Source organism: Notechis scutatus, chromosome Z, assembly GCF_049901735.1.
Source record: "Notechis scutatus isolate UNSWTSFEM ecotype Mainland chromosome Z, rNotScu1.2, whole genome shotgun sequence".
NCBI classification, from domain to species: domain Eukaryota; kingdom Metazoa; phylum Chordata; class Lepidosauria; order Squamata; family Elapidae; genus Notechis; species Notechis scutatus.
The window spans coordinates 137,770,705-137,798,213 of record NC_142025.1 but is presented as its reverse complement, the minus strand read 5'-3'; the positions used below and the strand labels follow the sequence as shown (position 1 = coordinate 137,798,213).

Genomic DNA, 27,509 nt, shown 5'->3' with positions numbered 1-27,509 from the left:
CTTTGTCAGATTATCATATATTCATATTAATAAAGGTTAAAGGCAGAGTTCAGACCAATATGACTGAGCACAATCTTTGTTATATTTCAGTAACCAGCAAATACTGGAACAAGCTAAAATCTCGGCAAATGAATTGGAAGATCTGAAATTTTTTTCAAAAAGTATGGAGGAGGAAAATAATAGATTACACACACAAGCACGGCAGTTGGTAGGTCTCTCTGTATAATTATTTTGTAATCTATCAATATATTTTTCCTTTAGGAAATCAGTGTATGCATATTTCTTTTACCTTATATTTATTATTGGTTTGGCCTTTTTATTGGAAAGTTCAAGGCTTTTGCAAAATTAATTCTGAAACTATTAGAGGCTTTTCATATGCACATAGTGGTTGGGCAGCAGAACTGATTAATTTCTTAGCAGTTGTATGGGAGATATCACTGCAAACAGTTGGTACCTGAAACACCTGAAAGCATTTATTTTCCATTGGTACATACTCTTGTTTCACTCCAGAACCTTGAATCTCCTGCTTCAGACTGGATTTAAGTCACAGTTCAGGAGACCTTTTAAATAGGGAAATTCAAAATTCATGTTGTATGGAATGATTATAGGCATATATCCAGGTATCTTGGGTTTGATGCATGTTGATGGGCATACTTTCAATCTCATTGTTGTATGTTCTAGCTCCACCTTAAGCACAAAACCAGCTGCGTGATATTAGGTCACTCCCTCTCAGGAGGTGGGGGCAAATCTGAAAAAGCCTTGTCAAAAAAACTGCAGGACCACAGGTAGACCTCAACTCATGACTAGAATTGAGATTGGAATTTCGGTTGCTTAAGCAATGCAGTTGTGAAGCATGACATCATGCTTACTGTTAAGTATGGAGAATAAGGGAGACCAGACATCTGACCAGTGACTTCAACTCTTTAATAACAGTAAATAGAACAGAACAGAGCAAGGCTATGGGCAGCAGTAACCCTTTTATAGGGTTAGCTGCTACCTTATTAACCAATGAGATGAGCAACAAGTTCAAACTAATAACCAATAAGAATTGTCCAAATAGTGGCCAATCAGGGACTAGTTCTGGCCCAATCCAGAGTTGTTGTATAAGGACCAATCAAGTGTGCAGGTTTCCAAACCCTGATTTGCATTTAAGTTATTAACTTTTATTGATTCACAACACCCCTCCCCCTTGGGTTCCGTTTGAGGGGAGCTGTAATAAAATCCTCAAGATAGACAGGCCGTTTGGTCTGCCTGGATGATTTCCGAGGCTCCACCGGTTTTGGTCTAAGGTCCGGTTCTGGTGGAGCGTTTGGATGATCTTTATTAAATTCTGTTTCATTGCACGGTGATTCCGTGCTGCTTTCACTCTGGTTGTCTCTGCTACTCCGTGTTTCTTGGGGTTTTGCAGTTGGTTTCCCCGTATTAAAGTTCCCTGAAAAAGTCAACTCCCTCCCGCTTGGCGTTCCGGTGTCTCGCTGGGCCGTAGGGTTTCCGTTGGCCTGCTATTTGTCATATCAAAGTCAATTTCCTCGATATTTCCTCCCCCTGGAGTTGGTGAACCCGAAGTCATGGGCGCTGGGTGGTAATCTCGATCGGAGTTGGTCTATGTGGCGTTTCCACACCCTCCCATCGTCTGTTAGCAGGCGGTAAGATCTAGGCCCGGTGAGGTGGGTAACGGTTGCGGGTATCCTGGCAACGGGTCGACGGAAAAGTTTTTGGCAAAGATTAAATCGCCTACCTTAAATTCCCGGCATTTGCTGCTGGAGCCGAAGGGCTTTTCCGGTGCGAATGCGGGGTGGAGCGGTCAAGGTGCGATCGTAGTTTCCGCCCCATAAGAAGTTCAGCGGGTGTTTTGTTGGTCACGCTGTGGGGCGTGATATGCTGTAACAAGAGAATTCGATTGATTTTCTCGTCGATGTTGCCGAATTCCATTTTGTGAAGGGTCTTTTTACAAATTGTACCATGCAGTTCTGCCGCGTCCATTGGCCGCAGGGTGCGCGGGCTAGGTTAGCGCATGGCGGATGCCCCGATCAGCAAGATATTGTTCAAAGGGTAACGCAGTAAACTGTGGGCCGTTGTCCGAGACCAACACGTCTGGGAACCCATGTGTGGCCTATGGTGATTGTTTGGTGGGTCTCTTCCCGTCGGGTTTCTTCGCGCCTGGTGGAAGTGGTGGACGGTTTGTTTCTGTAGGAGTGGTTTCCCCATTGGTGGTTCAATTTTTCTCGGTGTGTGCGAAGAATCCTGAAGATTGGCATTCGGCCTGTCGGGGTTTGGAGTTCTGTTTGCTTCTGCAAACCTTTGCGATGTGACCTCGTCTCCCGCAATTGCGGCAAGTGCGTCGAGGAATTTGCAGCCGGATCGTGGGTGATTGGCTCCACAGCCGGCGCACGGTCGAAATAGTGTTGTGTGGACTGGTCTCGCTCCGTTCAAAGTCGGTTGACCTCTTCCTCATCGCTGTCGGACGGGGACTCTAGGTCTTCGTGGTGAGTTGATACCGGGTGTCTCTCTGAGCGGCGAGGTATCAGTGGCGAGTTTACGTGGCGGTGCGTTGGTGCGGCGCATTCGGGCTGCCGACTTCTTGGTCGCCTCCGCTGCCGAAGCTTCTTTAAGGGCATCGGTGAGGCTGATGTCCCTCTTAGCCATGATTTTGCTCTGGATCGTGCCGTCTTCTAGGCCCAGAACCAGGCGGTCCCGGAGGGCTTCTTCTAAGTCTGCGAATCCGCAGAGGCCTCCAAGGTTGCGGAGGTCCGCGATGTAATTGGCAAGGCTTTCGCCTTTCCGTTGATCCCTCTGGTAATATTCGTGTCTTCTGACTAAGGTTGGCACGGTGGGCGCGTAGTGAGCCCGTAGTAAAGGCTCGAGAACGTCCCAGTCCATCTCTTTTACCTCTGCTGGCTTGGCAAGTGACTTTGCCATTTTAAACACGGTTGGCCCACAATGCGTTAGAAAGATAGCTCTTTTTTTGCCGTTTGTTGCATCTTTCAAATTGTTGGTCTCCAGAAACATCTGGAACCGATCCATGTATGCCTCCCAGTCTTCGGTTTCTGGGTTGAATGGAGCGGGTGGTACGGCACCGCTGGCCATGTTGCCGTTGATGGTGCATGTTCGACCACGTGCTCTGTTGGTTGCTCTGTAGGTTAGTCAGCTCTTCGGTCTCCGTATCCCACCTTCGTCGCCAGTGTTAGGTATGGAGAATAAGGGAGACCAGACATCTGACCAGTGACTTCAACTCTTTAATAACAGTAAATAGAACAGAACAGAGCAAGGGTATGGGCAGCAGTAACCCTTTTATAGGGTTAGCTGCTACCTTATTAACCAATGAGATGAGCAACAAGTTCAAACTAATAACCAATAAGAATTGTCCAAATAGTGGCCAATCAGGGACTAGTTCTGGCCCAATCCAGAGTTGTTGTATAAGGACCAATCAAGTGTGCAGGTTTCCAAACCCTGATTTGCATTTAAGTTATTAACTTTTATTGATTCACAACACTTACACCTTAGCAATAGCAGTCCTCACACTGCTTGTTGCTGTCATTAACTGAATTCTATTGGTTGTTAGTTGAATATCTACCCAGTCCAAGCTCTTCTGGGCTTGGCCTTGAGCTTCAGCAAGATAAAGGATTGCCTCCTTTTCAGTTCTTCCCACCTGCCTATCTCCTCTCCATCTGTGCCCTTTTGGCTGCCCTGCACCCTGTCATATGGGGTGGCAAACAGCCCTAGTACTGCTCAGCTCTGGAACCTCTTGCCACATTATGGCTCAGAGGCTCCTTGGTGCATTGGGGCACTGGGGATGCAAGCAGCCACTGAGTTACAGTACCTTGGGAAGTCCCGGCTGTCCTAGCGTGGCGTAAAGCCCCAACCATACCAGCAGTGTGATGGAAAACCCCAGCCATTCCAGGAAATCTCAGCTACCCCAACCCAGTGGCTTTGCCACTCTGCACTCCGAGGCTCCTGCCGTCCTACACTCCACTGCTCTAGCTGTGCCATCTTGCTCCTGTTGCATATGAGGCATGCCTGCCTTTGCCTTTTGTGAGGCAGCTGCTGGCTACATGAGGCCATATCCCCAGTTCTTTTGAAGAACCACTGTGAATGACCTTGGGGAGAAAACTTTGTTTGTCTAGCAGCTACGTCACAAAAGATCAAGCTGGGTACACATGGTCTGCAGAGGGAACAGGTACAGTCTGTCAGTTTTGGTATTCCAATTTATTTATTTATTTGTTTGTTTGTTTGTTTGTCAATCGCTTACAAGATAACAGGTATAAGTATAAACATAGTTTTGAATACATGAGATGGATACGTATAAGAAAAATAAAAAGAAACAATAGGACAGGGACGGTAGGCATGATTGGTGCGCTTATGCACGCCCCCTACAGACCTCTCAGGAAAGGGGTGAGGTCAACAGTAGACAGTCTAAGGTTAAAGTTTTTGGGGTTTGGGGAAGAAAAAATGTAGGGAGCATTGATCATTGTATGATCAGTTTAGACTGTTGCAAGCATGGGAGCAGTGAACACAGGCATGCTCTTTGAATTACTTTATGAATATTTGAGGAATAAAAAGGGGACCTTTGTTTTAAGTGCAGTTACAAGCTTATTTAAACCTTCACAGTCATGAAAATGTAGTGTTGATCGAACTTTTATCAAAATTCTTGTGACTGCCATTTAGTTAATATGTTTTCTCCTATATTCTTTAGGAAAAAGAGCAGCAGCTTCTCTCTGTTAAAATGGATAACCTTCAGGATGAGGTGAGGTAAAGAGGGGAGAGTTCAGAAAGTGAAGTTATAGTAGTTATACCTGAAATAATTCAGGGCTCACTAATCACTTTAATTTAACAGAATTTCAAAGGCAGCAGAAAATTGTACCAGCTTGAAATTTTCCATCCTCATTGCTGATCCCTATCTAACCTCTGTTACAAGTCACTATAATTACCTGACCTCCCTTTTAGATATTGGTTAACAAAGCCTAACATACGTTCTATACTTTAAGACTGCCTTTGGATAGTGTAAGAATAAAAGTGAGATATTCTTTAGCAACTGCACAGCTAATCTTTTATTTCAAAAAGAATCACTGCATGAAATTGCATATTCCCCCATAAAAGTGAAATTGTATATATTACCTACTTGTTGTACATTGGATTTTAACATCTTCCTCATCCATCTGGAAAAGAAACTAATTGAAACACCATCAACAGAGGTAAGAAACATTAATTAGAGGTAAGAAACATTAATTATCTGTTGCATTTGTCTTCCAGAATGAAACGCTGCTTCTAGAAAAAGAAAGCTCAGAGGGTAAAATCAAAGAGCTATTTACAAAGAAAACCAAAATGAAGGTATGAATGAGCTGAGTTGTATATATAGCTTATTGAAAATGTCAGTGTACCACTAGTTGGGTAGTTAACTGCAGTACTTGTCATTTGGCTATATGATTGCAACTACTGTATTTGTATTTTTATTTCCTTGTAGTCACAACTCTCTGAGTATGAAAATCATATCTCTTGCAAAGAGGCTGCTCTTAATAAGGTGAGTTGTTTGTCCAGGGTATGCTAAATTGAAAATGTAGTTATGTCATAGTGAGGTGTGTGTGTAAAATAACAATATGGGTCTTATGATATTTTGTGCTATTATGGATGATTATAGCAGTTGAAACAACTATTGTTTTACAGTAATGAAGAGTTTTTGCTATCATAGCTACTATAATAATAAATGCAAGTACCATTTTAAAACATAACCACTAATTTATTAAAGCTGCTTCACTTTTTCAACCTTTTCCTATGAACCTGAAACATTGATGCTGCAGAGATAATACATTTTACAATAATTCAGAATGATTCTTCAGATGTTAAAATAATTGAGAACCTCAGCCTAACTTGTTTTGTCTCTGCATTTAGGAATCCGTAGGTGTCACTACAACTTCAGTGTTTAATTTGATTATGAAAAAAGAAATGATTCTTGAGTTCAGATAGCTAGTTTTGAAATCTTTACTAGAATACAGTTTGCTTTGTGATGCTGAGTTACTTTCTTGTATGGATTTTATTAATGTTTATATTTATAGAAAATAAAACAAACAGAAGAGCTTACAATAATTCTAGACGAATATCGAATGATGGTACAGGTAATGTACATTTTAATTGTGATAAGAAAGAATCTGTCCAGTGTCATTAAGCAATCCAGGGACAAGCTTGCTTGGAATATCCACAGATTATTATCCTAAAGTTTCCCATTTCAGTTACATAATTGTAAAAGTATTGGTAACTCAGATCAGGAAGGTGAAGGTTTACAGTTTTTTCGAACCTTTCTTCAGCTTATGGCAAGTATTCTACATCAGTGGAATTACTGAAATGTTAATGAAATTGAACATTCCTGTAAAGTAAATCTATGCAAATTTCTAGATATACCTATTTAGCTACTGCCTTGCTTCTTCCCTCTGCACTATTATAGCAGCTGTTGTACATATCTTTATATTGCACTGTCCATATAGGAATTGAAGCTGGAAGTTAGTAGGCTTCAAGAACAAATATGTCAATTCTATGAAGACTTAAAAATGTAAGTGCTATCAGCATTAGATATTTTTAGTGTGAGAGTTTTAAGATGTACCATAATGCTTATTGAATGCTAATACTATAATATTAGTTACAACTGTATTTTTAAGGAAAGATTAAATCGTGATATTAAATAAATACCATGTATAACTGCTATTCCAACAAATCTTGAGGCTAATTTGTAATTACATTATTCCTTTTGACCTTGAATCATGGTCAGTCTCATATTGATTCACAAGAAATTATGTAACACATATGTAATATAAAGCCATTTTATTATATTAGCTTAACTATATTAACTAATTCTGGGAAGATTTTTTATTAAACACAGAGAAATAAATGGTTAATAAATAATACATATCACCTTCCAATTTATTCAGTTTTACTATATAATTTAAACCATTTTTCATATCAGATATAGCTACAGAAATATAACAGAAATGGAAAACTACAACTCAGCAGTAGTTATTTTCTTGATGCAGGCCGCCAACAAACTCTCTACCAAACATGAATGGTCCCATACAGGCACAGTCACTCTACAAAGAGATTGAAGAATCACGTAGCGTAAGAAGCATTTCTATTTAGAGAGTTATGTCATTGTTTTAGATGAACTTATAATAATCTTGGGTATTTTGAACATAAATTGAGAACGTATTGAAGAATAGAAGACCAGAAAATTATCATGAACATTTTGCATTTAACTATACCTAACCCATAGAATGAAATGAATAGAGAATTGTTACTTGCATTCTTTGAAGTATAAGTAGAGCCAAGTAAGCCCTAGCCAACAAAACCAACTCGGAGTTTTAGAAGACTCGTAAGACTTGGCCATTTTCCCAGGCCCAGTGTTAGTTAAAATTCTTGTGGTTTTGTTTGTTTGTTTCTTTAACTATTAAGGCTGTTACGCTGTGTTGTTAAGCTTTTAATTGTTTGAAATTATAAATTTGTTCAGGATTTTAAAGAGTGGGACAATTATAGTAAATTAATAAAACAGTAAATGCGACAAGCTTATTAAAATTAAGAAGAAATTTATGGAATGATAGATTAATTTTGGAAATTGGGATTGTTTGAATGTAAGGGCCAAAAAAGCACTTGCTTGCAATTCTTTAAAGCTATCACAATTTCACCCAGGATTTGACAATACATTTCTGAAAATTCAGAGTTGCACCTGGAGCAATATGAAGAAACAATCAGCTCAGATCAATAAGTTACTTTTACAGATAGAAGCCCAGATAACTAAAATCAACTTGATTGTGATCAAGCCCTCTATAAACAATTCATGGTTTAAATATTACAAGTCCTCTACTTGTTTTTATATAGTAACGGACAATGCCACTCATTTTTCAGCCCTGAATGTGCAGGTACCTATGCATGTTTTGGTAATAGTACTATTTGATCTCAGATTCTTTGCTTCTGGCATTACCAATTCAGTCCACACAAAAATAATTGCCTTTCCCCCTGGAATTGCATAATTCCTGTGAAGTTGAATGTAAGGAATTGCAATTGTGTTACCTGTATCCATGCTTCAAAACACATCTTCCTTTTCAGATTTAAAACTTTGCACAATAACTGTATTGTATATGTTAATATTAAATTATAATTAAAGTTGGATGGTCACACATATGCTGTCTTATAGTGAATTAGTATTCATTACCAACTCAATCAGTATGGGAATAGAATTGTCACACTACAGTCCAGTACCAGAACAGAGTTATCACATTACAGACCAATCCTAGACTGTTACAGTTATAATGCATATAACATATGTAGTAGAAATAGATATCCTTCTGTGAGGGGAATAACATTTTGCCAAGAACAAAATATTTTACTTTTGAGTATTAGAAAAAAATCTCTGTCATTAAATGCTATATTAATAAGTATTAAATTGTATACAACATTCCTCAAACTATGACTTGACATATCTTCGTTGTATGTATCAGGACCTCAGTAAGGAGTGTGACTTGCCTAGTCCTTTGTGTGGGATGTTGAATTCTTTGGTGATACATCCAGTGGCTGAAGGAAGCATTGATTATTTGACAGAACAGGTAAATATAGAATCACAAGTACATTGGGTTCCCCCCCTTTTTCCTCAAAACCTGAATTACAATGACACCTACTGTAGATTTCATAGCAGTGAGCATTTTTAACTCCTTTAATAATGGCAAATGATTCGAAAAGTTGATTTTGACAGATTTTTTGATAACCCATACTTCTGTTTTTAGTTTTTTTAAAACAAATTAATTCCAAGTGATATCTGCAGCTAATTCAACGTTGTATCTTCAGCAGATATTGTTCAGGATTTCAGTAGACTTGAGAACATCCCTTCAAGTCTACTCGGACACCTTCCCATCAGCAGAAGGTTAGAAGATCATCCAATAATGATCGATATTCAGCCCTTTTGCTTTTGGAAATCTTCCATAATGGATTAAAACAATCCAAGTTTATCACCAAGATAAACAACTTCTAATTAATTTAGAACTATTTGGATGAACAATATAGCATTAAAATTAATATATACTTAATTAGAATTCAAAGCATCATCTTTATTTCTTCATATAAAAGATAGAATCTCACTTTCTTTAACTATCTGGGCAATAGTTGTCTGGATATTTGTAGCTTATATATAATAGCACTACTTTCACAACCTTTTTAAGTAGGTTAAAAAGTCCTGTTTTCAGTCTTGTTAAGAACTGATAAAGACCTAATGTGAGATTTATCGTTCTGGCCGCTATTCTTTTTCTCTTCCCCTAGGAACATAGCAAGAAAAGGTCAGATGATATCAAAGCATTATTTCCAGTTTCACATATCTTGCCTCAGTTAAGCCTTTCGACTGATGATAAACTAATATTGAAGAATCAGGAACAGAAACAGGACCGAAATCATCTTCTCTCACAGAAAGGGGGAAGGTAAGAACGACGTTGACATTGCTGATTAAATGAGAATTTTTAAGTCTCAAAGAAATTATTTGATCAAGAGTTTAGCTATAAGTTGGGCAAGTGATTGAGAACATCCAGACCTCTTTGGAAGTGAACCTTTCTTTTTAACACTTGAATGCTTCTATGGGATGGATGTTTTTTTTATTTATTTAGCATATGGCACCTATTAGCCAGGGATCATTGCGGTGGCTGGCTGCCTTTGTGAAAGGAATTTTTCATGTGGTGTTATCTTTACTCTCGGGACGCCTGAATGCTGGTAGGCATTCGGGGGAGGCTCCTTTCTTGTCCCTGTGTGGTTTATTCGCTCACAGGAATTGAACCGCTGAGCTGCCGACTTTAGCAGTGCACAAGCCCAGCATCTTACCACGTGAGCCACTGCAGCCCCCAGAGATTAATGTAAATAGGGACAATAACAGAAACAAATATTGGAAAATGAGAGCAATAGATGCTGCCCCAGTGAGATTTTGTGGACTCTTCAAGATACACAAAATTGGAATCCCCCTTAGACCTATTGTAATGCTATGAGATACCCCTACCTATAACCTGGCTAAATGGCTGGCACAACTTTTAAGCTTCCTGACCCCACCTTTGAACTCATCCACACAACCTTTGATAAAATTACAAGGGTTAAATGTGGCTCCTGGTAAGATCATGTCTTCTTTGATGTAGTACCCCTATTTGTATCCTCCCCATTTAGCATACAAAGTAATAGAGTACAACACAACAACCTCACCAGGACACAAATTATGAATCTACTCCAGTACTGCCAACCTACCTTCTTCATGTTCAAAAGGGAAATGTATGAGCAAATAAAAGGGACACCAATGGTATCCCCAATATCAGAATCATTGCAGAAACTGTCCTGCATGAACTAGAACATCGTTCATTTCAAAACTATACTGCTATATTTTGGTGCCACTATGTGGATGACACATTTGTCATCATCAACAGAAATGCAGTGAAAGACTTTCATACCCTACTGAACTCAATCTTCCCAGGCATAAAATTCACAATGGAGAAAGAAGCAGCTAGACAATTACCATTTTTAGATGTGCTTGTCAATAGGCAGGAAGATAGAAGCCTAGAAACCATAGTTTACTGCAAGATCAATGTTAGATCGGGTAGATCGGTTCCCACAGAGACGCGAGACCAAAGTGAACAGTCAGCTCTTTATTTCATTATACAGCTCTGTACAAGACCTGCGAACCGCACGGCTTTTCTTATAGAGCTAGCTCGCGGCTCGACGGCCAATGACAGCGCTTTGAATCTCCCGCGATCGGCTCGGCCAATTGCGGTAGACTCTTAGTGCACCAATCACGGTTGTTTAGTCAGCCTATCAGGTTGCGGTCCGTGCGGACCAATCAGAGTTCAGGATTTGGAGAATGTTAATATAGAACACCCCTCCCCTCTTGGTTTCGCCCGACGTAGCGTGGTGACGTAGTCGCGCAGGTAGGCGGGGCTTCGTACCTGCCTAGTTGACTTGCGCGGCTCAGTAGGTGTTTGGTCGCTGACCGGTTCGGACGGGCTCCTCGTCGCTCTCAACCCCTTCGATGGAACCGCCTGGAATGGTGAGCCGGGCCTATAGCTGCAACTCCCACCCGGTCTACCCGGGTCGGTCGAGTTGTCGGCTCCGCTGTTCCCGCCCGGTCTCTCCGGGCTGGTTGAACTGGCTCGGCTGCTCCTTCCAGGTGAAGCTCCCGTCTGCAACGGTTCGAGGTCTACCGGTGAGTATGGTTGGTTTATTGTTTGGGGTTGGCTTATTCTGGTTGGGGGGGTGTTCTGCTTGCGTTGGGGGGTGTTCTGCCTGCGTTTTAGGCCTTTCGTCTTCCCCTTGTTTGGTGGTTGAGGTTTCCCCCCCCCTCTGGTTTCTTTAGTAGTTGTTTGCGGGATATCCGGGCTTTCAGCGGTTAGTCTTGACCGTAGCTGGTCGATGTGCCGCTTCCAGTTCCGTCCGTTGGTGGTTTGCAGTCGGTACGATCGGGGGCCCGTTACCTGGGTTATTTGTGCCGGTACCCAGAGTGGGTCTCCCGTGAAGTTTTTTGCGTAGACTGTGTCCCAGATGTTAAATGTTCGATGTCTACTGGATGAATCTGGGGTTTTTTCTGGGTTGTATGTGGGGTGCAGTCGGTCTAGTGGGGACCTTAGTTTTCTGCCCATCAGTAGCTCTGCTGGGCTTTTATTCGTGGTTGTGTTGGGTGTGATGTGCTGTATGAATAGCATTTTATTTATTTTTTCTTGTATTTCGCGGTTTCTATTTTTTGTATGGTTTTTTTTTGTGTACTGAACCATGCGCTCCACCTGCCCGTTTGCCACCGGGTGAGCGGGCGAAGTTAAGGCGTGCCTTATTCCCCGTTCGGCCAGGTATTTTTCAAATGCTAGTGCCGTAAACTGTGGACCGTTGTCCGACACTAGCACATCTGGCAACCCGTGTGTTGCGAAAAGTTTGTTCAGTTTTTTTATGACGGCTTCTGTTGTTTTTTTCATGGTGCTTACTTCCAGCCAGTTGGAGTAAGATCCACGGTGATCAGAAATGTGTGTCCCTTGGTGGGCCCAGCGAAGTCTATGTGGATTCGCGACCAGGGACCTCTGGGAGTTTCCCATTCCAGGACTGGTGCGGCAGGGGGGGTGGACCTAGTCTCCTGGCACCTTTTGCATGCGGCTATCCACGTCTCGATTTGTTTGTCCATCCCTGGCCACCAAGCGTAACTCCTGGCCAGGGCTTTCATCTTGACAATGCCCGGGTGCCCCTCATGCAGCATTGCTAGTACCCTTTTTTGTAAAGTTTCTGGTATAACCACCCGGTCTCCCCAAAATATGCACCCCTTCTGCGTGAACAGTTCGGTTTGCCAGTTCCTGAAAGCTTGGAAATGTTCGTTGCCATCGCTTTCTGGCCACCCTCTCTCTACCCAGCTCAAGATCCGCGCCAGCCGTTTGTCTTTATTTGTTTCTCGGGCAATGTCTGGCATGGTCAGGAGTGGGCTGGGTAGAGTCTCTATTTGCAGGGTTGTTGTTGTGGGCGCTGGGTCATCCTCCAGGTCTGGTAGGGGGATCGGCTCAGTGCGTCTGCGTGTGAAATGTCCTTGCCGGGCCGGTGTGTCAGCTGATACCTGTAGGCGGCAAGGAACTCGGACCACCTCGTCATCCTGGGTGACAGGATGTTCGGGGTGGCCTTGTCCCCTGCCAGTATCCCTAGTAGAGGTTTGTGATCTGTAATGATTGAAAAGGTTCTACCGTAGAGATACTCATGGAACCTTTTCACTCCGGAGATGACTGCTAGGGCTTGCTTGTCCAGCTGGCTGTAATTCCTCTCTGGCTTGGACAGCGTTCTCGAGAAGAAGGCGATGGGTGCTTCTTTCCCGTCCGGTAACGTGTGGCTGAGGATTGCCCCGACGCCAAAGGGTGACGCGTCGCATGTTACCATCAGCGGCAGGGTCTCGCTATACTGGATGAGGATTGCGTCTGACGTTAGTAGGTTTTTGGTCTGTTGAAACGCATTTTCCTCCCGCTTCCCCCAGGTCCAGGCGGCTGTTTTTCCAACAGCCTATGCAAAGGTTCCGCCGCGGTCGCCTTTTGGGGTAGGAAAACGTTATAAAAGTTAATAAGTCCCCAAAACGCCTGCAGTTCCACCTTATTCTTTGGTGTGGGGGCTTCCTTGATGGCTCTAAGTTTTTTTTCGGTGGGGTGGATTCCGTGTCGGTCTAGGAGATACCCCAAGAATTCGACCCTCTCGGTGCAGAGTTGGCATTTCCCTTTTTTAACTTTAAGGCAAGAGTCTTTGAATTTCTGTAGTACCACCCTTAGGCGGGTTTCCAATTGTTTTTTGTCGGCGGCTGCCACCAGCACGTCATCAAAGTAGGGCACCACTCCTTTTATTCCCTGGAGAAGTCTTTCCATAAGGCTCTGGAAGACTCCTGGCGCAACGCTGACTCCGAATTGGAGTCGGCTGCATCGGAAAGCCCCCCGATGTGTTACAATCGTTTCGGCATCAACCGGCAGTTGCTGGTAGGCTTGAGCCAGGTCGAGCTTCGCGAAGACCCGGCCTCCCCCCAGTGAGTGCAGGAGGTGCTGTACCACTGGGACGGGGTAGGCACTTTGCTGCAGGGCATGGTTGAGGGTAGCCTTATAGTCACCACAGATTCTTATGGAGACATCCAGTTTGATGGGGATGACTATGGGTGTTTCCCAGCGGGCATGGTCAATTGGCTCTAAGACCCCTTGTGCGATGAGCTTGTCTAGCTGCTCATCGATTTTGGGCTTGAGCGCAAATGGCACTCGCCACGGTTTAAGGCGGATTGGGGCAACATTTGGGTTGAGATTGAAGGAGATTGGGGACCCCCGGTACTTGCCTAGGGTGTTGTCAAAGACCTCCTGGAAGTCCCTCACGAGCGCCGCTTCCCAGTCCGCCTCATCGGTGTGGTGAATGCCCGTCACCTCGATTCCCAGCGGGAGAACCATTGCAGTCGGAGCAGGCTGGGACGGTCTTTGTCCACGATCATGAGTGGCAGTACCTCGGTGTGGCCTTTGAAAGTGATTTTAAGATGTCTGATGCTGACTACAGGGATGCGGTTTCCCTGATAGTCCTTCAGGGTCAGCTTTTGGTCGTCCAGTTCACGGCGGCGGATGGTAGGCACCAGGCGTTTAATTGTGCGCCAGGAAACCATGGAGAGGTAGGATCCGGAATCCACCTCCATTTCGCATGGTTGGCCCTCGATGCCTACCTCCACGCGTACCTTCCGGGCGTCAATGGTTGAGGAATGGCCGATGACGACTGTCTGGTGGGTTTCCTCTGTTCGCTGCGCCTCGCTGAGTCGTTTGTTCTGGCCGTCTCGGCTCCATCGGCTCTCGGCTTGGCGGTCTCGGTTCCTGGGGGGTGCCGTCTCGTCGCCGGGGGGACTGCTGCCTTGTCGCTGGGGGCTGTAGTTCCGCTTGTTCCGGCATACTTTGGCGATGTGCCCCCGCTTCTCGCAATGCCGGCAGATGGCATCGAGAAAACGGCATTCGGAGTGGGGGTGATCGCCGCCGCAGCCGGCACAATGGAACCCCAACTTACGTCCCCTCCGGTCCCGCCGATCGCGTTCCGCCTGGAGCCGGTGGATCTCTTCTTCCTCACCGTCGGTGTCGGAGCGGGATTCGACGTCACCGTGGTGGGTGGTGGTCGCCTGATGGCTGGTCTCCGCATGTCTCTCCGGTGCTGGGGCCGTCTCGATGGCCGTCGGTCAATCTGCCGCGTTCGCTTGCCTCATCCGGGCCGCCGATTTGCGGGTGGCCTCGGCTGCAGTTGCCTCCGCGAGGGTGTCGGCGAGGGAGATGTCGCCCTTGGCCATTAGCCTGCTTTGTAGAACGGGGTCTCTGAGTCTGAGAACGACTCGGTCTCGCAGGGCTTCGTCCAAGTCGGTAAACCCACACAGGCCTCCGAGATCCCTCAGCTGGGCCACGAAGTCGCTGATGGCTTCGCCCTCGCGCTGGTCTCGCCGGTAGAAATCGTGCCTTCGGATGAGGGTGGGCACGGCAGGGGCGTAATGGTTTCGTAGGATGGGCTCGAGGTCGGCCCAATCAATTTCTTTTACGTCAGCGGGCTTTGCCAACGCTTTGCCCATCTTGAACACTGCGGGCCCGCAGTGTGTCAAGAACACGGCTCGTTTTCTCTGCCCGTTGGCATCCTTAAGGTTGCTGCACCCCAGGAACACCTGGAACCGGTCGGTGTAGGATTCCCAATCCTCAGTGGCCGGGTTGAACGGTGCGGGTGGCGAGGTGCTGCTGGCCATATTGCTGGTCGTTTCGTGCCGTTTGCCACGTGCTTGTTGGTCTCTCGTCTCACGATCCCACCTTCGTCGCCAGTGTTAGATTGGGTAGATCGGTTCCCACAGAGACGCGAGACCAAAGTGAACAGTCAGCTCTTTGTTTCATTATACAGCTCTGTACAAGACCTGCGAACCACGCGGCTTTTCTTATAGAGCTAGCTCGCGGCTCGACGGCCAGTGACAGCGCTTTGAATCTCCCGCGATCGGCTCGGCCAATTGCAGTAGACTCTTAGCGCACCAATCACGGTTGTTTAGTCAGCCAATCAGGTTGCGGTCCGTGCGGACCAATCAGAGTTCAGGATTTGGAGAATGTTAATATAGAACAATCAATATTCAGATATAACAGATAACAGATAATCAGAGTTGGAAGGGACCTTATAGGTCATCTAGTCCAATCCCCCTGCCCAAGCGGGAGACCCTACACCATTTCTGACAAATGGCAGTCCAATCTCTTCTTGAAGGTCTCAAGTGATGGTGCTCCCACAACTTCTGAGGGCAAGCTGTTCCATTGGTTGATTGTTCTCACTGTCAGAAAGTTTCTCCTTATTTCCAGGTTAAATCTCTCCCTGTTCAGTTTCCATCCATTATTCCTTGTCTGGCCTTCGGGTGCTTTTAGAAAATAGCTTGACCCCTTCCTCTCTGTGGCAGCCCCTCAAATATTGGAAGACCACTATCATGTCTCCCCTGGTCCTTCTCTTCACTAGACTAGCCAAGCCGAGTTCCTGCAACTGTTCTTCATATGCCTTAGTCTCCAGTCCCCTAATCATCCTGGTTGCTCTTCTCTGCACTTTTTCTAGAGTCTCAACATATTTTTTATAATGTGGTGACTAAAACTGGATGCAGTACTCTAGGTGTGGTCTTACTAAGGCTTTATAGAGTGGTATTAGTACCTCACTTGATCTTGATTGTATCCCTCTGTTAATGCAATTTAGGATTGCATTAGCTTTTTTGGCTACTGCTGCACACTGCTGGCTCATATTTAGCTCGTTGTCCACTAAGACTCCAAGATCCCTCTCACAGTTACTGCTATTGAGCCTGGTTTCACCCAGTTTATATAGTACTTTTGGTTTTTTCTTGCCTAAGTGTAGGACTTTACTTTTCTCTACATTGAATTTCATTTTCATTTCATTCCATGCATTCTGATTGAAGCTTGGGAAATAGGACCTTTGTCAATTAACAGGAGTGCTTTATTTACCACCAGCTTATCAGGTACTTCAAGCTGAGGACTTGACAACACAAGGAAACAACAGCCAATAGCTGGCCATCAACACACCAGTCAAGCAAAAGGAAGCCACACCAACCAGGCACCACATAAATATAACACATAGAGTAGCCCAAATAACACATTCCGATAGGGAGAACTTCCTTGAAGATGGGCTCCAGCATGAATCCAAAAACTTGGAAGACTAAACCTCTGGTCCTCGTGAATGACTCAGATTGGATTCTGCAAACTCATAACTATCAACTAGTTCTGGATAGCATTCCAGATTCCTCCCTTGTTTATTGTGGCTTACATACTTAGCAGTTTACACTCATAGAAAATTTGTTTAGGACTTATGCCTGCTTAAAGGGGAGAGCTACTTTAAAGTTAGAACAGCTAAGGATAACTTAAGATGCCTTAAGTATGAATTGCCAAGGTCTTAAGGACATGGCAAGAGTTTCTAGGGCATGTTCTGCCATTGTTATCTAGAAAAGGGAAATGTCCATATACAATGATCTTATTGTTAAAAGTTTCTTCATATCATACTGAAAAGGTTTACATTTTCTGTTGTATCTCTGTATCTATCTATGTATAATGAGTATCATTTTTTTCCTCCAATCCAGCAGGGAAGAATCAAAACAAACCCTGACAAATGAACACACTGGCAATAGCAAGACTCTTGAATTGACTCTAAAGAACATGGATGTATGGGCCTACTCATCTAATATAGAGTCTCAGGTACTTTCTTGTACTTGCAAAGAAAAATAATGACATAGAAATTTCTAATCTGGAAAATGGCTATTTTTAGATAGAATGATTGGCAGTCTTTATGCATTGAATTAACTGTAAAAATATCTAAATTACACTTGCTTATACATATTTAAATCTCTGAACAACCATGTTTGTATTCACGTCTCCAGAAAAATACCTTGTTTGTCTTTGTAACATGCAGATCAGCATCTCCTCATTTAGGTATTTATTGAAACATAGAATTTAGCTACGGATACCAGACTTTTCCATAAACTATATGATCTCCTTTCAGATATTTTAATATCCGTAGTACTGTTTCATACTCCCCAGGCATTTTTTTATGCTTGAACATATCCATATTTTTGAATCTCTCTGCTTAGTTTTTTGTGCTAGTATTACATATACTTTAATATTCTATGTTTTGGGGATATTTTTCTTAATTTGACTTTTGTAGTACGAGCCCAATTATGGAATATGAGCTTTGATTTATTGAATATCTGCTTTATAGTTAGTTTATCAAAATATGGTTAAGTAAAACAGAGTTTAGCACAGTATATAATATTAGGCCTGAAATAATGTCTAAGACATCTTTAGTTAAAGCTAAACATCATAACCATTATTTGCACAATTTCTTCTGTTGCTGTCTATTGTTTCTTATTCATACCATATTCCTGTATGACTTTGAACCTAAGCCAAGGTATAATTACAGTTGATTCTCCTTCAAGAATGAAGGCTTTGGAGTGATCACAAAACAAGACTACGTCTGTTAGCTCTGTCTGTCTTGTCAAACTCTGAAGAAGAAACAAACAAACGGAAACAAAGATATTGGTGGAAATAGGAACTGAGCTTTTTTCAGCTTGTTTACTGTAGTTGTGTCTAAGAAATTTACATCAGTAGTGAACTTGTCTTTTTCAATTTATATTCCTATCCATTGTTAGAATTAATTCTCACACAGCCAGAGAATGGTATCATAACAAATAAGGAGGTTTTTTACATCCATTTCCTATTTTATTTCATTGCCTTTTCCTAGATAAAAGAGGTACCTTTGATTTATATAGTTGCAAGTATCTTGTGGAAAGCTATTTGGTTTTCTCTTAGGAAAATATAACATAAAAGGCATATTTTTGCTTAATGTTATTTAGGCTGTAATAGGAATGATGAAATATTAAATACAGTATACAGGATTATTTCTTGCAAATGAGATTTGTTTTTGTAAACTACCACTTGTCTACCTTCTCTATGTTTATTTAATTTTACTAAGTTAATATTTTTTAGAAATAGCTTCAATTTGACTGAATAAAAGAAGGTATGTAAGTAAATTTGGGCAGGTAATACAGTCCCTGGGTCTTTCCCATCTTGCCTCTAGCTATTGCACAAACATGCCCTAGTAACATCTATTTTCTTCTATATACGGTACCCTTGATATTGCTTCCGTATCATTTCTGGCCCACGAGTTAGAAAGATTTAAGTTATCCTAAGCTGTACTGGAATTAAAGGCTCATCCTCATGTACTCTTCCCTACAACATGAGCATGTCCCAATAACCTTTTTAAAAAAATTCCATGTCCTCATGACATTGCCTTAAAGTCATATTTAGCTTTTCCAGTTTTAAAGCAGTGCCCTCTTCTATGTATTTTTTGTCATGGATATGATCCATCATGCTTCATCCACAATTTAGTTGTTGAAACAGGGAGAGAAACTGCCCTATGCATATTTGCAATTTTAGACTGCAAGGGGACATTTAATACAAGGAATATTGGATGGTGTTATTTTCCTACATCATTTCAAATTTATGGCAATCTACGGGTTATTTCTTGATGCTGACATCCCCCCAAACAAGTGAATTTGCTGAAATATCATTATTTTCATTATTCAAGGACAGAGTTCACTTGCCATGAATTGCTCTCTCCAGTTTCATTCTCACTCATCCTCACAACTCAGTCTGGGCATTTTGAGACTTGAGTTTAATGTTCTTTTAGCAGATCACTAGACACAACTGACAGGTGTGAAACACACCCTACACTGATAAGCCAGACACATCAACAGCTGGCTAAACATGTTCTCTGCACTTGCCTATTCTTTTCCAATTTCATCCCACTGCAAATTATGGGCAGTGAATAGCAATTGTTTCCCTGCTGGTAGGAGACCATTTGGGGGAAAGGAAACAAACCAAGGGAATCAAGTAATCTCTTCTTACTTTTGTATTCATTAAAATGGTAAACACAATACAGTGCTAGCATAGTTACCGTGGCATAATAGCTATTAAAAGTAGTACATTTCATGCTGATATACTATTTAGATATTTTGATAAGTACATTGAGAACTCATCCACATAAAATTATTTTGAAATAACAGTTTGTGGGATAAAAGAAATACCAAAATTTTAAAATCTATTTTTCTAATGGGTTCTGTCCTAGGTTGAATTATTTATTTTAATCTCAGTGATGCCTATTTCTTATATACATATATACAAACAAACATATTTATAGATTTAAATTTTCAGATTGGGTGATAAGAAAAAATGCTTAAATAATTGAACAACATATTTTCATTATTTCTTTTATTAATAAGCATTTATCAGCATTAACATGTTATTCATCATTTCCCCTCAAGATGGTGCATTTTAACTTTCAAGAAATCATGGTTTTCAGCTCAGCAGAATTGTAAGTGTACATGTTGAGTCCAGAAGGTGTTGGTCTACTGTTAGTAGCAGAATTTGTGCTTTCAGTGAAGAACAACAAATATATATTTTGGAGAAGCAATTGTACTTGCACATGGGGTATTAATGCTGCCTCTTGTTTGGTTCAGCACCTATGAACTCTTTTTAGCAGCTGAGCCAGTTTAGTAGAAAAAGAAATTTTTCTTTGGCTATTAACTGTCAAGAGTTGTGGGTTATTTATCAAGAGAACTTTTGTTTCATTGCTTTCTTAGTTTCTGAGCTTAAGCTGTCCTACCAAGTCCTGTAAAAGGAACATTAACAGCTTGGTAACTCTACCTCAAATACTTTGCAAAGTAATAGAATCATAGGGTTGAAAGGGACTACAGAGATTATCTGATCTAACCCCTTGCATACTGATAGGGATCACTATACCATCTTCAATATATATGGTGATTTTATAAGTTTCTGTTTTTCTATTTGCTTCTTCAGGAGATAGTTACATGTCAAATACAAGTTCTTGCCTTCATTTTGTGGGGATGATTTTTTGTTGCTGTACATCTTAGGGCAGGGCAATTATTTTTACTTTTTATTCTCAGCATTCCTGAATCAGCCGGAGTTAGGATAATCATGGGTTATATACTTTTACACTATTTCAGCTTGAAATTGATATATACTTATAGTTGCTTTTTCCATTTTAAAGTAGAAGAAAAATATATCAGAATCTGAATGGGATAGATTATTCCGGAAGTTTCTAATGATTTTGTCTTACTCAAGTCATAACTGACACAACAAATCCCAGGAGGCAGTGACATAGATGTATATTGTCTCAAATGAAGTATGTTAGCACATAAGTTCTACAATATGTGGGGCTTTTGTTTCAGAAGCTCTGAAGAAGCCTTGCGGAAACACCCTTTCATCCCAAAAGATGGTGAACTAATCCCAAATGTTTGGAAAAAAACTAATGGCCACTCACAAGAAATCCTACTTCAAAGGTAAGGAATCGCTATATTTGTCACATACTTTTGCCAATAATATTTATTCTTCTTTCATGTACCATTACTACAACTAGTCCTTGACTTACAACAGTTCATTAATGACTGTTCAAAGTTACAACAGCACTGAAAAAAGTGACATGACAATTTTTTAAATTTACGACTGTTGCAGCATCCCCATGGTGATGTGATCAAAATTCAGAGGGGCTTGGCAACTGACCCATATTTATAATGGTTGCAGTATTCCGGGTTCATGTGATCACCTTTTGTGACCTGACAAGCAAAGTCAATGAGAGAAGCAGATTCACTTAACAACCCTGTTATTAAATTAACAACTGCAGTGATTCACTTAACAAATATGACAAGAAACGTTGTAAAATGGGGCAAAATTCACTTAACAAATATCTCACTTAGCAATATAAATTTTGCGCTCAATTTGTCATAAGTTGAGGACTATCAGTATTTTTTGTATTCTATTACGATTTTTACATACTTTTTGTGCCTTCAAATCAGTCTTTACTCCTGGTGCCTGTCTTGCAGTCTTGTAGTTTTATTGGCAAGGTTTTGGAAATGGTTTGTCATTGCCTGCTTCCTAGGGCTGAGAGGGAGTGACTAGCCCAAGATCACCTTGTTGGTGTCATGCCTCAAGTGGGACTAGAACTCATAGTCTCCTGGTTTTTAGCCTGATGCCTTAACCACCACAGCAAATTGAGCCTTTTAAAATAGGAATTATATGTAAGTGCTTGCTTTGCTTTCTACCTATATATGTAATTATCATGCCTAGTATATTCATTACAGATACTATTCAGATAGAAATGCGCCTAGAAGTGAATCTAACATAAATGGTCACTATAGTACTAGACCAGAGTATGCTAAAACAGATAATCAATTTTAAGGCCGAGAATGCCACATTTCATTATTAAGATTCATATATTGGAAATTATAATTAAAGGACAGATGACCAGCTTCTCAGGAAGCTAATTAGTGGTTCAGCTAATAAAGAATACTATTTTGCCTTTTGATAAAGTAAACAAAAGATATAAAATATTCAACTAGACTTTTGATTCTCAATTTCAAAAAATAACAAATGGTTTTGGAGTAATTATATGTTTCCCCAGTTTTCTTGTATCTATACAGTATGAAATAAAACAGATTAATGATATATATACAATTGACATAAGATCTTAAAATGTTTGAAAGTGGAACACAATAGAATAAATAATTAAATAATTAATTAAATAATTAAGAATGTAGCCACTCAAGCATATTTGCATGCATGTAAAATGTGCTGATTTCTGAACATATTGTTTTAGGCTTGATTAAAGAAGAGCTGTATCAGGAGTGCAGGAGTGCAGTTTGTTTCTTAATTCTTTTCCTGTGAAAAGAGTTACAATCCATCTGTTTGGATTATTTCTATTTTGCATATATAGTACGTTAAAAGAAGAAAGCCACAATATAATTTGTGTTGCTTTCTGATAATTTTTAAATATTTTATATTTGCACCATAGTAAACAAATGATGAATTTCATACTGTTAGATCTAATGTAAAAGGATCTTGCTAATCCTCATCCAGTAAAAATTCATTTCAGCTCCTGTGTTTCCAGATTCTGTATCTAACTTAAATTTGCAGGTGCCTTTTTTCTCTTAGTATTTGTTTCCTTTTCCTTTTCCTCCCTCTTCTCTCCATACAGATTTTTTGATGTCCCATTAAGCTATCTAATCCTGCACATCATCCAGGAACTGTTACTCCTTGGACTGCTGCTTGTTTTGTGTGTTTCCTTGCTAGCAGTTTTCTGTTTAATTATATTCTACAACCAATTTTCAATGTGGATTGAGCCAAAGGGAAATTTTTGGCATTTCTTGTCACTGAAGTATCAACATGTACCACCTATCTGACCATTATCCCATCCCCAAATCCCTACAAAGAAAAGGAGATCTCTTTGAAGATCCAACATGTAAATACATGTTCTACAAGAATGCATTAAATAGAGCATTTTTTCAATTAGTTGGATGTAAGATGGGATGTGTTACCTTTCCTGACTTCTTTCATTAACGGGAAAGGCAAATCACCTAGTTTTTCAAAGGAAGAGAAAAATTCCAATGAATTGCTATAACAAGATTCAGCTGATAAGCATGATTCCAGTTTCTCTTTAGATATTTCCTTCAAAGGATGGTTGAAGATGAAATTAGTTTTGAAATGTGACCTATATATGTTTCCAGATTAATTTGAATGCGAGTCAAGGGCCATTGTCAGCCATCAAGTATGTATATATGGGTAAGGAATGTTATTGGGTCTTCTAAAAGTTGTGTGGTAATTTATGAAAAAAAGCATGTATCACTGCTGAGAAATATCAATTTAGGGAGGTATCACTTTTGATCATTAGTTCCTTCCTTATTCAGTCTGATATTGCCTGCCTTGAAGGAGATGGTAGAAGTTTGTTAAAGAAACCCTCTTGAAGTTGTTCCATTTTTAATAACGATATACCTATTTCATGTTTACCATTCTTAGTAAATGTGATGAAAAGTGATGGCCACATGCTTCTAGATGAAACTGACTTTCTGATCCATTTCAATCCAGTTTCAGGCTTGGGCACAGCATAGAAACAGACTAGTCACCCTAATGGATGAAGAATATATACTTGGTGTGGTTATCAGGATGTGTGGGCTATATATTTATATAATGCTCACATGTGTTTTTTTCTACTATCAGAGGTGTCATTGCCCTACTATTTGAGTCGGATTATATACTGGATCAGATGGAACAGGTGAAAGTTAAGCCCAGACAAATGAGAGGGCCTAATTATTTGGGTAGATAAAAATTGTTGGAGCCCTTACTTATACTAAACAGGGTCATACTCCCTGTGAAGAAATACTTACGCAGATTGATTTGCTTGTCTTTCTGTAGTTTTCTGGGTCAAATTTGTATTTATGTTAATATATAAATCCCCTAATAGTTTGGGTTCACCTAGCTAAAGTAATGGATTCTGCTTTATGCTGTGAAGCTGGAAGTTCTGTATGAGCTTATTGCTAGAATCCACAAGGAGTAAACCTTTTTTGGTGCAAGCATCAGCTTTATGGATAGCCTCGTTCTAGAATTCAGATTGTTCCCTCTCTGCCTTGTTTTAAAAATATTAAAAACTTCATTTTAAAAATGTTAGTAAAGTAGCCGTACTGCCCTATATGTTCTATGTGCTTCATACCTCAGATCAGGGTGAGCTGCTACTTGAGGAAAGCCTCCGAAGCCCAGGGAGGGCGCAGCCTGTTTTCGCTCCCTGGCCAGGGTGGTGCAGGAGGCCGACTAAGCCATGCACACATAGCCATGCCCACCCAGCAACCGGGCAGAGAACCATTTGCTAAATTTTTTGAAGCCTACCCCTGCTTCCGATTCATAAAAAACAACACAAATTCTAATCCCCCCCAAAATTCAGCAACAAAACAAAGAGATCTTTCAGAGATCCACCAGTTAATGAATAGATTGCAAAGAAATATGGCAGGTCTCTCTCCATTAATTGTCTGCTCACTCTAAAGTTAGTCCTTTTAGTGAAACACTGCATTGACTGTCTCTAGAGAGATTCTGGAATGGTTATAGCCATGGATTCTTCTAGTTACTTTTAAACACTTTATCTGCCATATCACTCTTAGGTTTAATTTTTCTAGGTTGCATCTAGTACTTGGATGATGAGTTTCGTTGACAAACAATTCAGCTAGATTTCTATATTATTATTGATGTCTTCCAAATACTGTATATAAACTATCAAGAAAGATGTGTTTCGACTTTTTTTGATCTAACCATTGATTCTAGTATTGATGCTTACAATACTAATGCTTCTTATGTCAATCCAGCATGGATACTATTCTGATAGATGCTTAGCAGACCCAGGTGGCAAATCAGGAACTGCTAGTTCATAATGTTTCATTAGCTCTTTGCCCTCAGTAGGTTTATTTGATTCTTGGAAAAATGCCCGGTCTTAGTTTTCCAACATAATCTGTCCTCTGAGTCATGACCTGCCCTAAGGAGATATTTGTTTCCATTGAGTAGATCAGGTTCAGCTCATCAACAGTTTCATGAGTTTGATTGTTTATTGAACCTGAATGTTTATTATATGAAAATAATCTAATACTTTATAGTATTTATTAAATTTAATAGAACTTTAATAATTCTATGAACAACACTATAGACAATTCAAGGCCACTGTCTCAGGTGGCTGATCATCCAACCTTGGGTAATGTGTCATGTGGCTAGCTACTTATTTTCAGAGTTAGACACTGGCATGGAGCTCTATAGGGACCCAAAAGATTGGCCCCAATTAGCTTTCCATTTATCCTTCACTTATTGACCCACAGCTATTTACCAAACTTTTTATTCACTCCTTAGATAGTCCCATTGACTTTTGAGGATCAGTATTGACTACTTTGGGAAAACCTGGAATAGAGGTTCTTTCCATGCCTTCCACCATTCTGTCTTAAAGTAAATCAGTATCTACACTGCTAAGAGAGCCACTGCTGGGGTCAAAAGCTGTTTTCTCATCCTTATTTAAAGATGTGTTCCAAGTAGCATGAAAGCTTTCCTCCTAAATTGTGCAAGAAAGCAGACTGTATTTATCAGAATAGAAGTTATTTGTAGAAAACTGCATTTGTTGAATCCAGATGGCTTGATGTATCCCATATGTTTTGCTACTGGTTTTTCAATTCCTTTTGTCTCTAGTCTCACAGAAGTGTGACAAGGTTCATAAAAGCATACATTCTATACTACTTCCTTTAGTTCATATACCTCTTCTGTTATGTTATCCCATCTGATTAATGCCTTTGAAGTCTTAACCAGTTATGTTCAGTTCTTGTTTTTTAAGGCTACATTTCTGATAGCCATTACTTCTAGAGGCAATAATTTCTATACATTTAGCAATCTTTTCTTACTTTCAATTTTGTATGGGTAAAATACTCCTTCAAACAGATATATTTCTCCAAAGCAGTTTCATTTGAATAACCTTTGGTTTGCCATCGTTCTTTCTGAATCCATTCATGGATATAGATGAGCTTTAGTTTTTCCATGGATTAAACTGAAGCTTTGTACAAATCTGAAAGGCCTTTTCTGTATTATTTGTGTTCACAGAATGGCTTACAAATTTCCGTTTAACTTTTGTTAGATGATTTGACAGACCATTTTATGACTTAATCTTGCAATGTCTGCAACTTCTAAGAAGGGCTGCTTGATTTCTTCCACATCACTACAGAAACTATTTTTCAGAATTTCTGTGTCAATTCTTTGCATGACAGCCATTCAGTCACATCGATCTATGTGCATTAAAGCAAGTAACCTTTTTTTTCATGATTGGTACTTGCCCCAACTCCTACAAATAGGTTCCCCAGGTAAATTATCAAAAATGTCAAGGAGCAGATAAATAGCTTACTCAAAACTATGGATCTTTGAGAAGTCAAGCACACAACCCCACCTTTGAAAACTACTGAGTGTCTCAACTCTGGACTCCAACATTTTTGTTAATAACTTAGAAGAGAAAGTAGAAGGAATCTTATCAAAGCTGCAAATAACTGAACTGGGTAAAATAGGGAACCTTATTCTTTTCATTGAATCACAATGGGAACATAACCTCCTGTTGTATCTCCACTCTAACCATCCAAATCATTTTAATAGGAGCCGGGTTGCAGGAGTGTTAAGAGCCTCAAATTTCAGTGTTCACCACTGGATTTCACATTACTCACCTAAAAACAAACTTCCCAGTTATCATTTTCTTTCACTAAATTAATGATCAAGAAATGTTCCTGTAATTTGTTGACTTTATTGTTGATATTCTTGTTAGTTTTCCTGTAGTCTACATGATTACAAATTTCCCTTCAGTTTTTTTAAGAATTGGGATTTCTATAGCAACTTAAATAAAATACAGGTTACTTCATTTTTAAGAACATATGCTTGAAAAGATAGTACCAGTAAACCACCCCTCCAACTATGCCCTAAAAAAGAGAGAGAGAGAGGGAAAAAAAACAAATTCATTTTCCTTTGGGAGCCATCTTCAGTTATATTTATCTTAAATCAAAAGGAAAAAATCACCAGACCCAAATCTAAGACTAATTAGCAAATACAAAAATGTAATATCTAAATGAGTCAAAGTGAGTGGATGGAACCATATAACATGAGCGTACAGTGTGTCATGTTACAGAAAGCTACTGTAAATCTTGAAAATATTAAGAGTTCAGAACTGTTGGTGCAGAGCAAAAAAATTCAAGAGAGAGAAATAGACATACTTCAATTTGTAAACATCTAAATCTTTTACAAAAAGGAAGAATGCTTTAGAATTTCATAGGGGCTTTGTTTTTTAAGATCAAACTTTTTGATGCCGAATTCATAGGTTTAAAATATTTTTAAAAGTTGAAAATTCAAAATAAAGTGAAATTTGATATAAGATTCTCCAGACTAAATATGTGTCAAGGACTTTTTGAACTGACAATCAACAATCAGTTCCTTAAAAGCCTCCAGGTTCCACAACTATCACAGCTCCACTCTCAAAAAAAAAGTTTTAGGAAATACTATAACCATGATAACTAACAACAGCGAACTCGAGAAGGATTATATTCTTCTGAATTTAATATACACTTAAGAAAAAAAATTGATCTCATCAGG

At 40.4% G+C, this 27,509-nt stretch overlaps 1 protein-coding gene across 1 annotated transcript in view; it reads left to right on the top strand.

Annotated features, from left to right (window-relative positions):
• The window catches only part of KASH5 (KASH domain containing 5), a 42,159-nt gene extending 19,255 nt beyond the window's left edge, over positions 1-22,904 (top strand). The window contains exons 6-16 of the mRNA XM_087947452.1: positions 79-208; positions 4,694-4,744; positions 5,251-5,328; positions 5,462-5,518; positions 6,051-6,110; positions 6,477-6,541; positions 7,020-7,101; positions 8,478-8,582; positions 9,289-9,443; positions 20,765-20,875; positions 22,567-22,904. Of these exons, the coding sequence (XP_087803578.1) occupies positions 79-208; positions 4,694-4,744; positions 5,251-5,328; positions 5,462-5,518; positions 6,051-6,110; positions 6,477-6,541; positions 7,020-7,101; positions 8,478-8,582; positions 9,289-9,443; positions 20,765-20,875; positions 22,567-22,771 (1,099 nt within the window). The 3' untranslated portion in view covers positions 22,772-22,904. The remainder of the gene's footprint in view (positions 1-78; positions 209-4,693; positions 4,745-5,250; positions 5,329-5,461; positions 5,519-6,050; positions 6,111-6,476; positions 6,542-7,019; positions 7,102-8,477; positions 8,583-9,288; positions 9,444-20,764; positions 20,876-22,566) is intronic.
• Positions 22,905-27,509: the final 4,605 nt, after the last annotated feature.